Source organism: Cavia porcellus, unplaced genomic scaffold (genome assembly GCF_034190915.1).
Source record: "Cavia porcellus strain 051 isolate PalLab524CR breed Dunkin Hartley unplaced genomic scaffold, mCavPor4.1 scaffold_16, whole genome shotgun sequence".
Taxonomy (NCBI): domain Eukaryota; kingdom Metazoa; phylum Chordata; class Mammalia; order Rodentia; family Caviidae; genus Cavia; species Cavia porcellus.
The window spans coordinates 8,052,360-8,068,893 of record NW_026947499.1 but is presented as its reverse complement, the minus strand read 5'-3'; the positions used below and the strand labels follow the sequence as shown (position 1 = coordinate 8,068,893).

General features: G+C 49.3%; 1 protein-coding gene across 3 annotated transcripts in view; it reads left to right on the top strand.

Moving 5' to 3' along the window:
* Tmem120b (transmembrane protein 120B) overlaps positions 1-16,534 on the top strand; it is a 36,149-nt gene that overhangs the window by 4,042 nt on the left and 15,573 nt on the right. For 2 of the 3 annotated variants that reach the window (XM_013144799.3, XM_003462923.5), the window contains exons 2-3: positions 12,310-12,428; positions 13,683-13,799. In XM_013144799.3, coding sequence (XP_013000253.1) covers positions 12,310-12,428; positions 13,683-13,799 — 236 coding nt within the window. Of the gene's footprint in view, positions 1-11,920; positions 12,219-12,309; positions 12,429-13,682; positions 13,800-16,534 lie in introns of those variants that run through there. The other variant, XM_063225586.1, reaches the window with a different exon arrangement.

Below are 16,534 nucleotides of genomic sequence, written 5' to 3'. Positions count from 1 at the left end.
TGGCAACCAAACAATCCTCCATGTTACAGAGAGGAGATGGAAGCCGAGATGCCAGGAATCACGGAGCTAGAACCATTGTTAGTAGTAAGGTTTTTTTTTTTTTTTTTTTTTTTGTTCTTTTGAGACTGCAGTTCACTATGTATCTCAGCCTGGCCTTGGACTCACTATGTAGCCCAGGCTGGCCTCAAATTCCCAGCCTTCTTCCTGCCTCAGCTTCCAGAGAGCTGAGATTATAGTGGTGCCACCACACCCAGTTTTGAGCCAGAATTTGAACCCATGCCTCCCATACTTTTGTTTTCTTGATACAGTGGGTTCCAAAATGATCTCGAGACACTTAGCTTCTGAAGAAAACTGTTCGATTTGCTGCATTTCTTCTTAATCATATAGAACTTTGACACAGTGTATGTATCAGGACTCTTGGTGGCCGGTGACAGGGTTTTAAGCAAAGGAGGACACTTATTGGCTCATGGATTGGGAAACCTAGAGGCTGTGGCTTCAGGCACGGCTGGATCCAGGTGCACACCTGTCCTGTGTTTCTCCTCTCCGTGACCTCCCTGAGGTGCTCTGCACGGTTTTGGTGCATGTAGCCTCAGGCAACCTCAGGCCAGCACCTATCAGCCTAGCCAAGCAGGCATCTCTCCCTCACACTTGAGGCTCATCCAGAGTCTAGGACCCGCTCCCATCACCCGCCTGGCTGTGGTCCTGTGATGATCACTTACCCGACCCGGTGGTGCTGGGTAGCCAGGGGTCTCTTCAGCCTCTGGAGCCCGGGAGCTTCGGGATTCAGGGAGTACGAGTGTGGACGTATGGAACCCCACACAGGAGAATCCAACACTGGAGGTGGAGAGCAGAACAGGGGTTCCTGGGGAGAGAGATGCACCAGGAATGGTGGCCTCTGTGAGCCCCGAGGGACCTGCAGCGATTTCATGAGTCCCAGTAGCAGCACTCGCACAGACCTCACTTTGCACAGTTGAGAAACTGAGGCACAGAGTGCTTGACAAACTCAGCTTGCGATCAGCAGCAGAGGCTTTGGGTTGGGCTCCAGCAGCCCAACGGCAGATTCAAGTGACCACGTGTGCCATGGCAGGGACAGCACAGACCCCCACATGCAGCAAGCCTGAGGGGGAGACGCATGCGATCCTTGCCGTGTTTTGGTAGTCGGCGCCTGAAAAGCTCCGCGAAGACGACGTCCGAGAATGTGAGTCACCATTTGAAAATGTGCTATCCCGTGGGAGGCGTGCACTGTGGCACTGCTCTGGTGGCCGCGCTGCCTTGCTGTAGTTCACTGGGTCACCACCAGCTTCCTCTGCTCCTGGCCTGGAAATTCCCATCTCACAATTAATTCATTTTTTTTCTTTGTTTGTTTTTGGTTTTTTTGAGACAGGCTCTTACTATGTAGCCTAAGCTGTCCTTGAACTCCCAGCGGTCCTCCTGCCTCAGCCTCTCGAGTGCTGGGATGACAGGCGTGCACCACTACACTGGTTGTCCATCTTCTGTGTGTGCTTGAAATATTTCAGCATAAGCAGCGGTTGAGGCACTGATGCAGTGATACCAAAGGATTATAAAGGAAAACAGCCCAGTGGCTCCCCGTCAGCTCCATGTGCCCTGAGGACCACAGGGACGTTGTTCGTGTCAGATCATAGCAGCTTGGGTGCCTGCTCTTGGAAAGGTGTCAGCATCTGACCTTTTGCTGATAGCATTTTCTGTGGGATCCCCTCTCTCCCCACAGCTGTGTTTTGGGGAGTTCCATCCAGCGGGCTGCTGTCTGGTAGGGGGTGGGAGGGCAGCAATGAGGGGCTGCTGTTGAGCCAGATGATAGGGGACGAGGCTTGCTGGGGCTGCCGCTCTCCTGTGCCCCCTGACACCTTGGGTGACTTTTTAGGTTGGGCAACTTGATATGGCACTACCACTGTTTAGCAAGCCCGGGGAAAAGCACTGTCTGCAGAGCGGGGTCCTGGCGTGGGGTGCGCATCTCCCACAGGGCAGTGCACTGCTGTGCAGCTTACAAGTAAAAATGACACTTCAGCAATTCAACATTTTTCTTTAAAGATTAGAAATTTAAGACAGGTGTGGTGCACACCGGTATCCTAGCCCTCAGGAGCCTGAGGCAGGAAGATCTCTGGGAGTTGGAGACCAGCCTGGGCTGCACAGTGTGACCCTGTCTCACAAAAGTGATTTGGCACCAGGTGGCTTCCAGCTAGCTCTTCCCCAGAGTTGAGGTGACAGTGACAGCTAAGTGTTTGGAAGGGATGCGGCCGCAGTGGCACAACTAGATACCCATGAGAAAGGACTTACAGGACTTGTCAGAAAGTGGCCAGGTGTGGTGACCCATGCCTGAAACCCCAGCCCCGGGGAGGCTGAGGCAGGAGGATCCCTGTGAGTTTGATTCTAGCCTGGGCTGCCTGGTGGGTCCACAAACAGCCTGGACTGCCCCACAAGACCCTCAGATAAATGAAACAGCCAAAAGAAAGTGGCAAGAGCAATAGGGTAAGTAGGGGGTTTGGGGGGAGGATTAGTGGTAATGTCTCTCTCGTGTGATTTAAATTTTCCCCACACGTTGGTCTTAGTTTCTGCTCACGCCTTGGGAGTCCAGTTGGGTGAACTAGTGAGCAGGAATGTGGGGGAACTGAGTGCCAGTGAGTGGTTTTCCAGAGGCTGGGCGGGAAGGAAGGGCGGGGCTTGATGCTGAGAACCCCAGGTCTGAGTGACGGGGTTCGAACCCCAGAGGTGGTGGTGGCCGTACCAGGTAGTAAATGCATGAAAGTCACCAAGTTACATGCTTTGAATGAGTACATTATATGTTACATAAATCACACACCCATGGAATCGTTAAAAATAGTGCTTTTGGTTTCAGCTTGGTAGAAAATAACCCCTCGGGTGTTGGGGTATTGGGGTGAGGGAGGGGTCGTGTAACCAGGCTGCAGCCCTTGGTTTTGGCGTCTTAAATCTGCCAGTGCCCAGGGCAAGAGATTGAGAATAATGAGCCCAGGGTTCGAGGCTTCTCTTCTGAATTAGCGTTGGGTGATTCTTTGTGGAAGGAAGGCTCTGTTCTTTGACCCGTTGTTCTGGATTCCGACATTTGTCTCTGAAATGAACACGGCAGAGCCACACCCAGCAGAGAGGAATGTGTTTGCTTGCACAAGTCGGATGCCAAAGGTGTGCTGCTGTTCGCTGGAGCAGATTCGGGGGTGTCGGTCAGCTTTTCATTGCTGAGATGACACACCTGCCACTTGGCAAAGGTGAGAGAAGGTTTGCGGTGGCTTACAGTTTCAGAAGGGTCAGTCCATGGTCTTCCAGGTGTAAGGCAGGAAACATGTTTGCACAAGGGCACGGCAGAGCAACACTGCTTACTTCACAGTCAGTGGGGAGCAGAACAAGAGAATCAGGGAGCTGGGTGTGGTGGTTCATACTTTTTTTTTTTTTTTGTCTTTTTCTTTTTCATTTTTATTGGTACTGGGGATCGAACTCACGACCGCCTGCTTGCAAGGCAGGTGCTTATGCCGCTGAGCTAAATCCCCAGCCCCGGTGGTTCATACTTCTGATCCTAGCACCTTGGAGGCTGAAGCAGGAAGATCCCAAGTTTGAGCCTAGCTTGGGCAACTTTAGAGATTTAGGAAGAACGTACCTCAAAATAGAAATTAAAAAGGGGTGGGGGAGCTGGAGATGTAGCTCAGTGGGAGAGGGGTTACCTAGCTTGTACAGAGCCCGGGGTTCCATCCCCAGGACCACGATGAATGAATGAATCAATAAACAGAGCTGGAGATGGAGCTCAGCGTGAGAGTCCTGGGTCCAATCCCTGGTTCCTGGGTCGAGGGTAGGGGAAAACACAAGAGGGGCTGGGGACCAAGGCACCCCCTATGGCCACTTGCCTCAGGACAGCCCGCTCAGCTGTGACCTTGGCAGTGGGTGTTGTGCTCTGGAGTCACCTCTGATGCTGCTGCATTGCAGACGAGGCCTGGAAATCTTTGGGGTTTGGAGTGGACTTCCTGGTGTCAGGCAGCTGGGGAGGCAGGAGGCTGATGGGTTCAGGTTGGTTCTGGTGGGCCAAGCCCGAGCTCTGTGCCCCATTCCCAGCCAGTGTCTTAGACAGGAGTGGGAGATGCTGTCTTGCAGAGAACTCCCGGCCCCGCCATGCAGAAATGCTGGAAGCTCCACCTGGCCACTGGGTCCTGGGCAGAGGTTGGTGGTGGAGGTGGAGGCCAGGGGGTGGCTGTCTCACAGGCACCTCGATCCTGGGACAAGCAGCTCACTGGTCAGGCCATGTGCAAAGTGATTCATATAAGCTAGAGGTTGGAACAGTGCACTCATCAATGCACGAGGAGACAAACGGAATGTGAGGCAGTGGTGTTGTGGAATACCATGCAGCCCTCAAAAGGAAGCAGAGTCTGACGTCCACTGCAGCGTGGATGGGAACTTGAACACACTGTGCCCAGTTCACAGAAGAATGCAAGCCCGCTTGGATGATATCCAGAGAACAGACTGAGGTTGTCAGGTTGTGGAGGTGCAGAAGCAGAGAACCCAGTGCATTCATCACCTCAGAAAGTTCTGGAGACTGGTGGCCTGGAGGGTTTGCAGCAGTATGAATGTGATTAATGCCCCTCACTGTACACTTGGTGGTCGGCTCTGTGCTATGTGTGTTTTATCATAATTAAAAACGAGAGAGAGCTGTGTGTGGTGGTGCACGCCTGTAATCCTAGCACTAGGGAGGCTGAGTCAGGAGGATCACAAGTTTGAGCCTAACATGGTCAGTTTAGCTCTTAAGGAGATCCTGGCTCAAAGTGACAAGTTGATGGCTGAGAATGCAGCTCGGTGTGAAGTTCAGGTGCCTGTGGCACCAAAACAAACAGACAAAGAACAAAACAACAAAAAAGAGAGAAAGTGAGGCACCACGAAATGGTTCAAGCTTTCCTGCAGCTTTCAAAACTGGCCTGGGTGTAGGTGAAGGGACCCCAGCACACATGGTTGCACGTGGAGGCCCTCGTTTCTGACCCCCACCCCAGGAAGCGCTGGGAGGCCGGGGTAGGGTCTCCCCAAGATGCCTTGGTCAGATGCACATGGGGTGGGGACCTGCAGAGACGCCGGATGTTGAGGCTCAGGGGTCCCCCCTACCCAGCGCCCCCATTGGCTGAGGAGCACATGCGTGTGGGTGGGGTGTAAGCGCGGCTGTGCGTGGCAGGCGTGCACGTGGGAATTTACTAAACTCGGATAAGCTGCCTCCTTCGGGCTGGGGAGAAGCGGGTGTCGAGCGTGGGGTGGCCTCACTGTGAGCCTGGAAGCCGGCTCAGTGCTGGGCAGTGGGGCGGCTCAGGCCAGCCCTAGGATTTCTGTGGCTTGGACGCGCTTCACAGCAGTCAGAAGGGTGAAGCAGGGCCGTAGGGCAGACGCTCCGCTGCTCGGACAGTGGGGTCCCCAGGGAAGGGGCTCCTTCCTTTCCCCTGCGACAGTCCAGAGGGACAGGGCCTGGTAGTGCGAGGGAGGCTGTAGCCGGCGGTTGCTGCGTAGACCAGCACGAAGGAGACTCGCTCCGGGACGCTGGGTCTGGGGTTTGCACAGGGCTGCGGGGGAGCTGAGGCTGTGCTTTAGGACATTCGGAGTCTTAGGTGGGAGACTTGACTGATCGGGGCTGCAGTCATCTGGAGATCTCTGTGTCTGTCAGTCTGTCTGCCTGCTTCACTCTTTTTACACCGAGCTACATCCCCAACCTTTATTTATGTATTTTGAGACAAAATCTTACTAAGTTACTACATTGCCCAGGTTGGGCTTGAATTTGTGATCATCCTGCTTTCAGACTGCTGAGATTATAGGTGTGCACCAGTGGGTCCTTCTTGGGAGGTTTTTTTTTATGTGTATGTGAGGTGTTGGCTGCAGTAACAAGATGTGTCTCTGTACCCTTGATTGGAATACCCATATGCGATCTCTCTGCATTGACACAGCACGATAGCCATGGGGTGCCTGGGTTTGTTGTTCCCAAGAGTGAATATACCACCAAATAAGATGGATGCTACGTGGCTTTTTGTGATGTCTTCTCAGAAGGTATGTGGTGTCAGGTACGATGGTGTATGCTGTTATTCCGGCATGCAGCGGGCTGAGGAGGAGGATAGCTGTGAGGCTCTGTCTTGAAAAAAGAAAACAAAGCCACATGGTGTCATTTTGCCACATTCTGCTGGTCAAATTGATCACAAGCCAACTTAGATTGGAGGAGGAGGAGCAGAGATCTCAGCTGTCTAGCAGAGGTGTGCTGTGTTTTAAACCCATCACAAGTGGAAGCTCTGCCATCTGAGTTCCCTGTAGGGATCCTGGGTGGTTTGGTTGGGAAGGCAATGGTGGACTCTGCTATTTGTGTCACTTGGCCTCCAAGTCCATTTCCAGGATAAATGGACCCATTGTTGCTATATCACAGCCTGGGAAGGGGAGTGCAGAGAAAGCCATTGCACATGGTGGCTGGTTCTCAGTCCTTGCCACCCGTCAGTATACTGGCACCTTATCAGCCAAGTCTTGACAATACTGTCACGCCTAGCTGCAAAGGAGGCTGGGAAATGTAGTTAGCTGCAAGGGAGGCTGGGAAATGTAGTCCCTATCTGGGCGGTGTGGTCCCTCCCTGGGCAGCCATGGACCCAGCTACAGCTTACAGGGGTCCTGCTACTGAAAGAAAACAGAAGAGACTCAGTATTAAGACAATTACTTTTTGCAGAAGTCTGTTTTTTTCATAGAGGTGCATACAGTCACACACACACAAAATGTTCCATGTTTCTGTTTGCATAGAAATAGGTCTGAATAGCACCTTGAGACCATAATGTGAAGTGAAATAAATCAGACACACAATCTTGCGTATTGTACAATTTCTCTGAGATGAGAAACCCAGTATAAATAATTAAAAATAACGAAAGACAGGAGGAGGTTGGGAGCTGGAGTATCTGCAGATTGGAAAGCCATCCAGAGCTGGAGGGAGGGGCAACACCGACGAGGGGAAGGGGAACAGACAGAATGTATCGGTGTTGCTTGGGTCATGACAGATGTACGTAGGGATCATTCATGCTCATTTTGAAAAGCGGTTCTAGCGAGAATGAGCACCGTGAGGAACAAATGGTGCCACTGCCCAGCTCCACGTTATGGGTTTTCCTTCACGAGAGGCAGCAGCTACACAGGGCGGCCACTTCTAGACGGATGTCAGAGCCCGGGGCTGGTGTGCTCTGCACGGTAGGCTTCACTAAGAAAAGGAAAATGGCTCTGAATAGAACAGACGTCCAGGCAGGGAGGGCGCAGTGGCCAGAGGGTACACAGTGGTGGTCACGCAAGTGACAGAGCCCCAGCCACTCCACAGCAGGTGCCTGCAGCTCTCACTACCCTGTTACACACTTAATGGTGTGCTAAGAGGCCAGCATTGTGTTACATGTTCTGTGTTACCTGTTCTTATTTTATGGAAGTAAATAGAACTGAAGGAGGCAGGAGGAAATCCTCAGAGGTGATGGATAGGTTTGTAGCAAAGACTCGTAAAGATGCAGAGGTTACACTTATCTCCACACTTACCACATTATATACACCAAATGTGGATGGCTCACAGTGTGTAGGTCAGTCATTCAGCAATGCAAGTGTGTGTGTGTGTGTGTGTGTGTGTGCGCGCGCGTGCCCATGTGTGCGCACTGGGGACTGAAGCCAGGGCCTTGCACATGCTAAGCATAAATTTTAAAAATTATTTTTAAAGAAACCCAGTGCTAGGGATGGTGGCACACACCTGTAGTCCCAGCATTGGAGGCTGAGACAGGAGGATTGTTTTGGGTTGGAGGCCACCTTGGGCTGCATGATGTGATTCTGTCTCAACAAAACAAAACCAACCCTTCCCCCCAAATAAAACCCACTCCTCCTCCAGAGGCTTAGAGTACAGCCTGGAAAAAAACGTAGAAAAATGACCAGAAGGAAAAATGGGTTGCAAAGCTTTCTAGGGAAGAGGGAGGAGCTGACTTCTCGGGATATTCAAAGGGGATGTCAGCAGGTGTCGTGTTTGAATTTTTAACAAGGGTAATGTCTTCATGTTTTACTTGTGACATTAAATATTCACACACTCCCCCAAGAGGCCCTGGCACGTATCTGGTGGCTGGTCCTGCAGCCCTTCTTATCTGTCTGTGGTAGAAACTGACACCAAAGGCAGCCCTTTATCTCCTGTGCCCCACCTTCCTGAGGGGTCTGTCTTCCTCGTCCTCCCGAGGTGGATCTGGAGGGTTCCCTTTGTTACCAGCAGAGAGTTTTTATTTTTATTTTTATTTTTATTTTTTGGGTTTTTGAGACAGAGTCTTGTTATGTAGTTCAGACTGGCCTTGAACTCACAGCAATCCTCCCGCCTCAGCCTCCTGAGAACTGAGATTATAGGTGTGTGCCACCACACTTGGTATTTTATTTTTGATTATTTAATTTCTTTACTTGTTCAGTGGTGCAGGCGATTGAATCCAGCAAGCATTGTACCACAGAGGTATATTCCCAGCCCTTTTTGTTTTCTGAGATAGGGTCTTGCTAAGTTGTTCAGGCTAGCCTTGAATTTGTAATCTTCCTGCCTCAGCCTCCCAGGTAGGTGGATTAGCGGCAGGCCTGGCTCTCACTTGATGTTTATTGACAACAGAGGGCTGTCATGACTGAAGACTTTTTTTTTTTGAGACAGGATCTCTTTTTGAAATTCGGGCTGGCCTTGAATTTACTTATGTAGCCCAGGATGACCTTAAACTCAGGAGATTCTCCTGCCTTGGCCTTCTGAGTGCTGGGATTTTGGGTGCGTGCCACCATACCCGGCTCTAAAGAATTAAAAAGTCTCTCCCTTCACACAGATAACTGAACATTTTATGTACTTATTAATTTTTGGTGCTGGGAATTGAACCCAGGACCTTAAGAATGATAGTCACACACTGTTCCACTGAATCATACCGTCAGCTCTGCAGTGATTTAATAATTACACACTCTTTACACATCAATTACACATAGAAAGTTGGTCACTGCCGAGTGTTGTGATCCTCTAGACAGGAGGATTTACAGAGAACTTCCTGTGACTCTCCTGCCTCAGCCTTCAAGTATTGGGATTACAGGTTGCACCACCACACCTGTCTGAGACCCTGTTCAAAATACCTTTTTTTTGGTGTGTGTGTGGCAGAGATTCATTATATGGTTCAGGCTGACCGTGAACTCACTATGTAGCCAGGCTGGATTTGAACTCACAGTGATCCTCTTACCTCAGCCTCCCGAGTGCTGGGATTGCAAGCATGTGCCATCACACCTGTTTCAAAATAAAAAAGGGCTGGGGATGCAGCTCAGTGGTTGAGTGTTCAGTCCCTGGGACCACAAAAATAAGTGGTAGTTCTTGAAAGCGTTCGAGGCACTGTTCCCTGTTGAAGGACATTAAAGATATTAGTGGTTCTATAAGGCATGAAACTGAATGGGACCCCAGGGTCGGAGGAAAAGAGTTACAAAGGGGCCAGCAAAATGTGAGTGGGGTGGCACAGGAGGGCATTATCCTGGGTTTAATTCCCTGTATCTGACCGTTGTATCTGAACATGTAAGAGATATGCTGTTTCTGGGACAGATGTTCTCAAGAACCATGGTGTTCACAGCTGCAGAATGGGCTGGTACTGGAATAGGCAAAGTTTTCTGGTAAAAGCCCAGATAACAGAGATTTATGGTTTGGGGCCAAATGGGCTCTGTCGTAACCAGTTACCCGTCACTGCAGCGCCCAAGCAGCCACAGAGCTTGTGTAAAGAGTGGGCGTGGCTGTGCCAGGAACACTGGCCAGGGCTGCAACTCCAAAAGCACGTTGTTTTCACCAGTGGTGAAATATCCTTCTGAGTGGTTTTCAACCCTGTAAAACCCAGTTGCATCTTATGTGCAAAACTAGGTAGCTCGATTTGGCCTGTGGGCTGTGGTTGGTTTATTGATGACTGCTCTAGGGAAAGACACACAGAGTCTCACACATGTGCATGCACACACACACACACACACACACACACAGGAGATAAGCAAATATGTATAGCATGATACAAATGGTGAACCTGGGGGAAGGGTAAAAACAGAGATTTGTATCATTTTTAAAATTCTGCAAGATTGAAGTTATTTTAAAATAACTTCATTAACTCACATAGTGAGTTCACGGTCAGCCTGAACCATATAATGAATCTCTGCCGCAAAAAAAAAGTATTTTGAACAGGGTCTCAGACAGGTGTGGTGGTGCAACCTGTAATCCCAATACGTGGAAGGCTGAGGCAGGAGGGTCACAGCAAGTACTCTGTAAATCCTCCTGTCCAGAGGATCACAATGCCCGGTAGTGACCAACTTTCTATGTGTAATTGATGTGTAAAGAGTGTGTAAGTATTAAATCACCACAGAGCTGAGGGTAACGGAGTTATTGTAAAGCGGTAAATGGAGGCACACACTTGTAATCCTAGCACTTGGAGAAGCTGAGGCAGGAGGATGTCAAGTTCAAACCCACCCTGGGTGACTTGGTAATTTAGCTGGGGATGTGGTTCAGTGTGAAGGCCCTGGGTTCAAGTCCAGTAGTGAAAAAATATTTTAAAGGTCAAATGAAAAGGAGAGCATGGTTTTCCAAAGGACTCTGCCCTTTCCAGCCGAGTGGCAGAGTGACTTGCTTCTTATGGTCATCTGCTCACTTCCTTGTCTTTACTCCTTCTCATTTCTGTTTCCTGTCTTCCTCTGGTTTAATTCATTTCATTTTGCTTTGTTTTGACAGACAGGGTCTTGCTAAATTGCTAAGTTTCCTGGGCTGGGCTCGAACTTGTGATTCTCCTGCCTCAGCCTCCCTTCAACACCATGCCTGACTGGTTTAACTTTCCTATCTGGGGACTCTGCTCAGAAGGCATGAGGCTTTAGGCTCTGTCCTCACTGTCCGACTGCCCCTTTTCGCTCCCTCTGGTAAACACATGTCTTCTCTACCAGCTAAGGAACTGGCCACTTTACCAGTGCCCACTGGCCTGGTGATTTTAATTTCATGTTCTTCACCCCTCATCTCTAGAGGTATAGTTTATTGGCAGGTGTTAAAGAACTTAACATGTTCCATTCTTCCAGCATTGGAACAAAATGTCTTGTTGTGGCCCCAAATGGTTATTTGCAAGAGTGGGATACTGAGTTTATCGAGTGACTGTATCTGGGATAGGCAGGGTGGCCCTAAGATAAGGAAGGGAAGAGATAAGTGCTTTTCCTACAACACTCTTCCTCGCCTGGGTTGGAAATGCAACTCGAAGTGAACAGGAAGGGAAAAGGAATGAATCCTATAATCTAGAGCATTGGACAGCCTGCCATTCAGACTTACCAAGAGTAAGAGCTGAAACCCATCTTGTGTTGTTGTAACAAAATACCCGGGACTGGTTACTTGGTAAGGAACAGAGGTGTATTTTGGTTCATGGTTTCCGAGGACAAAGACTCCAAGCTCAGGACACATCCAGCAGAGGCCTCAAGCTGTCATGAGGTGCAGATGGTACCCCATGGGCGGAGCGTGTGTGAGTAGCGAGTGGTGCGTGTACCGGAGCTCAGTTTGAGAAACGCTCAAGGGGAGGTACCAGGCTTGCTTCTAAAGGAGCCACTCTCGAGAATACTGACCCAGTCCTGTGAGATCTAAGCCACCCAAGCTAGATGGGTAAGAGTCCCTTCCCAGGGTGCTAATTATTACCTCCTACTTAGTCCTGGTTCTTAAAGGTTCCACCCCCTCTCCGACCTACTTACTACATGCGGACCAGCTTCCAGCCTAGGAACCTTTGGGAGACAAACCATTTCTAAGCTGTAATGATACTGTAGGAATTTCGTCTCTTACTTTCAACTCTCTATTTCTGCCTGGCTGAATTTCTGAGAAGGCTGCCCCAACTCACCACAGCCCAAGCATAAGAGTCACCAGTGCAGAAGAGCATCTGAGTACCAGGCTTTCCAGCCAGAATCCCAGGGCTGGCTCTCATTGGTCAGCAGGAACCACGTGTTCCCATTTGAACCAATCAACTGCCAGGGTGCTGGTAGACTCTGATTGGTTATCGTGAATCATATGACTACCTTGAAGGCAGGAACGTCTAGCTTCACCCAAAACCCTCTGTACTGGGAATTGGCTGGAAGTGCACCCTGGGTGATTGGTTCACGTAATCATAGTTGGTTGCTATTCTTATCAGAAGGAGTGGGACCTGGGAAGTTACAGACACAGATGCTGGGTTGGGCTGACTTCCCCAATTCCTGTCTGATTTTTTAAGGTATATGCTTGGTAGTTGGAGGGCATTAGCCCTCTGGTGTCGTGTCCCCTGACCCCTGACCTGGTCATGTTCTCCCACACCTGTCCTTCAGGAGACGCACAGGATCTACAAGCAGAAGCTGGAGGAACTGACTGCCTTACAGACCTTGTGTAGCGGGTCAATCAACAAACAGAAGAAGCGTCTCAAGGACTTGTGGCTGGAGCTCCAGAGGTAGGTGGGAATGAAATGTGAAGCGAAGTGCTGAGCTATAGCCTCAGCCGATTTTAAAATTATTTTTATTTTTCCTGTGCCTGAGAATGAACCCATGGCTACTCTATCACAGAACTATGCCCCTGAACCTTTTTACTTATTTTGAGATAGAGTTTTGCTATGAGAGTTGCTCAGGGTGGCCTTGCACTCGTGACTGTCCAGTCTCAGCCTCCTTAGTAGCTGGGATTATAGTCATATGCTGCTACCTTTTTAAAATTGAAAAAAAAATTTTTTAGACACATTGGCTTCCTGTGTAGCCCAGACTGGCCTTAAACTTGTGGTAGACCTCCCACTTCAGTCTCCTGAGTGCCAGGTTTACAGATGTGCACCATCACACCCAGCCTAAGGCATCTCTGGTTTTAAGGAACCAAAACTCAACTCAAAAGAGGTTTAAACAGAGAACGGAAATTTTAATGGAAAAAAACTAAGAATAGCTTCAGGCCTCAGTGGATCCAGGGATCAGAGGTTGTTTGTTGAAATTTTTTTTTTCCTTCTCATTTCTGCCTTTCTCTAGTTTGGCTTCATTCTCAGGCTGTGTCCTCCCGGTCACTGAGATGGCGTCCTTCCTAGTGGCCTGGCTACCCAGACGGGAGGAAAACTGTCTGTTTCTATTGTTGGCCTCACAGGCCTCTGTCTCCACTTAGTAAACTTTGGGCTCTTCCTAGAGAGCCGTGAAGGGAATGCTTTCCCAGCCAGGGTCCACTGAGTCCCTGCCACCTGCCAAGTATTACCCTGAGAGCTCTCTGCTGCGGGTACCCAGTCTTCCTCACAGGCTGTTGTCTGGCAGGTAAGCCTCACTGTAACCCCTAGAAAACAAGGAAGAGAGATTCAAGGAGGTTGCCAAGATCACAGTGCTGGGGGAGCCAGGTAGGTGCCCAGAAGATACAGATTAGAAGCAGCATCTGGGCATGGTGGTACAGATCTGTAATTCCAGCACTCTTGGAGGCTGAGACAGGAGAATTTCAAATTGGAGCCCAGCCTGGTCCATTTAGTGAGGCCATGTCTCACAATTTAAAAAAATTTTTTTGTTTTAAATTTTAAAAAGGGCTGGGGATGTAGCCAGTGTGATGTACCTGGGTGCAGTCCCCAGCCGCAGAGAAACAAAAACAAACAGGACTGAGGTGTGAGCTGTGGGCAGTGGACTGAGGGTGAGGCCCTGGAGGTTCAGCCCCTTCCCCATTCGAGTGATGTTTGCTTGCCTCCCTCCCACCGCAGGTACAAGCGCCATGCAGGTTCGGAGGAGGCCGAGCTGGTCCAGCAGATGCGTGCATACATCAAGGAACGGCAGAACATCTTCTTCGACATGGAGGCCTACCTGCCCAAGAAGAATGGGTAGGAGCGGCAGCCTAGGCCTGAGATGCACAGTGGCATGGGGAGTGAGGACAGAGGAGGGGGGCACAGCCCCGCATGTTCTTCCTGCCCGGGACAAGCCCTCAGCACTGAAAAGACTCTTGTGAGGTCCCAGCCCCTGGTAACCACAGGTGCCACCGGGGGTGCAGAGGGAGGTGTTCCCTTCCGGGTGAACCAAGCCGTGTTGAGTGCCTGCTGCCCCACCCCCATCCAGCTCTGTGTTGGCAGCACCCACCATGCTGGTCACTTAACCTCAGCTGCCCATGTTCCCGGAGGTTCGGAGTCCTGAGTGAGCTCTTGGCTTGGGGGCGCAGCTCAAGCGTGACCAGGCCAGGAGTTGGCAGTCACTTTCTCCAGAGTGGAACAGTCATGACCCTCTTTCCCAGTAGTGCTCTGATCTCCCTCCCCGATTCTCTCTCCCTGCAGGATTCCTCATGCATTTTACAATAGTCAGAAATCTTTATGTTACAAATGATATAAAATCTAAGTCAAAATTTTAAAAGAAAAAAAGAATGGCGAATTAGCTGGGTATGGTGGCGCATGCCTGTAATCCCAGCGCTCTAGGGGCTGAAACAGACAGATCATTAAGAGTTCAAGACAAGTCTGGGCTATGAAGTGAGCTCAAGGCCAGCCTGAACTGCTTCGGGAGACCCTGTCTCAAAAAGATTAAAAAAAAAAAAAAAGGATTCATTGGCTCCGGTTAACTAAAAGTCCAGCTATAGCTTTAGTTTTGGCTGGATCCTGCTACTCCAGTGATACTGTTAGAAACTCTTAAACAGCTTTCTTTCCTAGTGTATACATTCCCTCCTTAGACTTTATGAACTTTATAAACCCCCCCACCCTCCAGGTCTACTTGTTTAGTGATTCTAGTAAGTGGTTATGGGAAGAGTCCTAGGCTGATTCCCTGGCCTAGATTGTGTTACATGACCATTTATAGACCAGTCAGGTGGATGTACTGCTCTGATTGGTTGAGTTGTGGTCATGTGCCTTCCCTTAGAGGTTGGTTACATGATCATTCTTAAAGCCATAGGACACCCTGTTTTGATTGGCTGAGCCATGGTCATGTGCTTTTCTCTATGGCTTGGCGGGTAAGTGTGATTCTCTGAAGAGCGCTGCATTACTGCTGTAGGAAATAGAGGTTGATTTCTTGTCTGGTTCCAGCAGACTGGACGTGCTCTGAAAGTCCACTCACAGCTAGGGAAAAAAATGTCCTTCTATTTTCTTTTCCCTTTAAACTCTGCTTATTCTTTAAAAGCCATTTCAAAATATCACCACCTTGGGCTGGAGGTTTAGCTCAGCGGCATAAGCAACCTGCCTTGCAAGTAGGCAGTCGTGAGTTCGATCCCTGGTACCGATAAAAAGGAAAAAGACAAAAAAAAAAAAAAAAAAAAAAAAAAAAAAGTCACCACCTCAGCGAAGTCTTTGCAAGCCTCTGTCCCTCTGCAGTTTATCCTTTCTCCCTGAGGTGCTACCGCCCTTTATTTACACCTTTGTGAGTACAAGCATGTCTCGGCAAATAACACTTGTGTTTCCTACAGAAGCTAGTCGCGCGGGCGTGCACACACGCACAGAGGGACCCAGAAATTCCACTCCTGGGTAGTTATGGGTACAGTGAGTCTACGCCTGTATGACCTGGGCATGAGACCGCTCACAGCAAATCAGCCAGACACAAAGGTCAGCGGTGTGTGATTGTGCTCATAGGAGACGTCCAGAATGGGCAAGTTCCTAGGGACAGAGAGTAGGTGCCAGGCTGCGGGGTGTGGGGGGATTGAGGTAAGGAGACTGTTAGTGGGGTGGAGGTCTTTTCGCCTGATAGGAAGGTAATACAGTTCCGGAATGGCGATGCTTGTACAACATTAAGCGTATTGGAAACCACTGAACTGTGTACTTTAAAGGGCTGAATTTAATGGCATATGAATTATGCCTCAATTTTTTTTTTCAGAAAGTGTGTTCACAGCCAAAAGCAGAAAACACATGATGAGTCTGGAGAACCTTATGCGCAGTGAATTAAGCCAGATTTAAAAGAACCGTACTGCATGATCTCATTTGAATGTAGAATCAAAAAAGAGTAAAAACCGAAAACACAAAAAAGAGGCGGAAAGAGTTGTATCCAGTCGCAGGGGACTGGGCCAGATGGGGACATGTTTTTTTCCTCCTTTTTTTTTTTTAGTACTGGGAATCAAACTCAGGACCTTGCACTGTGCCACTGAGCTATATTCCCAGCCTGGGCAGGGGTTTCAAGGACAACAAACTTGCAGTTTTGCAGGATGGATAAATCTAGAAATCTAGTGTACAGCATGAAGACTATAACTAGCATTTTTTTGTATCAGGAATGGAATTCAGCAGCTTGCACTTAATAGGGAGGCACTTTGTCACTGAACTATATCCTTGACTCTGAAAAAAAATTTTTTTTTTTTGAGTCAGGGCCTCATCATGTAGTTTAGGCTGGCCTTGAATTCACTATGTAGCTCAGGCTGGCCTCAAACTTGAAGTAATCCTCCTGCCTCAGCCTCCTGAGTGTTGGGATTACAAGGATGTGCCTCTCTGCCTGGCTTACGTTGAAAATTTGCTAAAACTAGATTTTTTTGGGAGGATACTGAATATTGAACTCCAGAGCCTATCCACTGAGCTACACCCCCAGCCCTTTAAAAACTTTTTTATTTTTATTTTTTTGTATTGGGAATCGAATTCATGGCCTCACATGTGCCAGGCAGGCA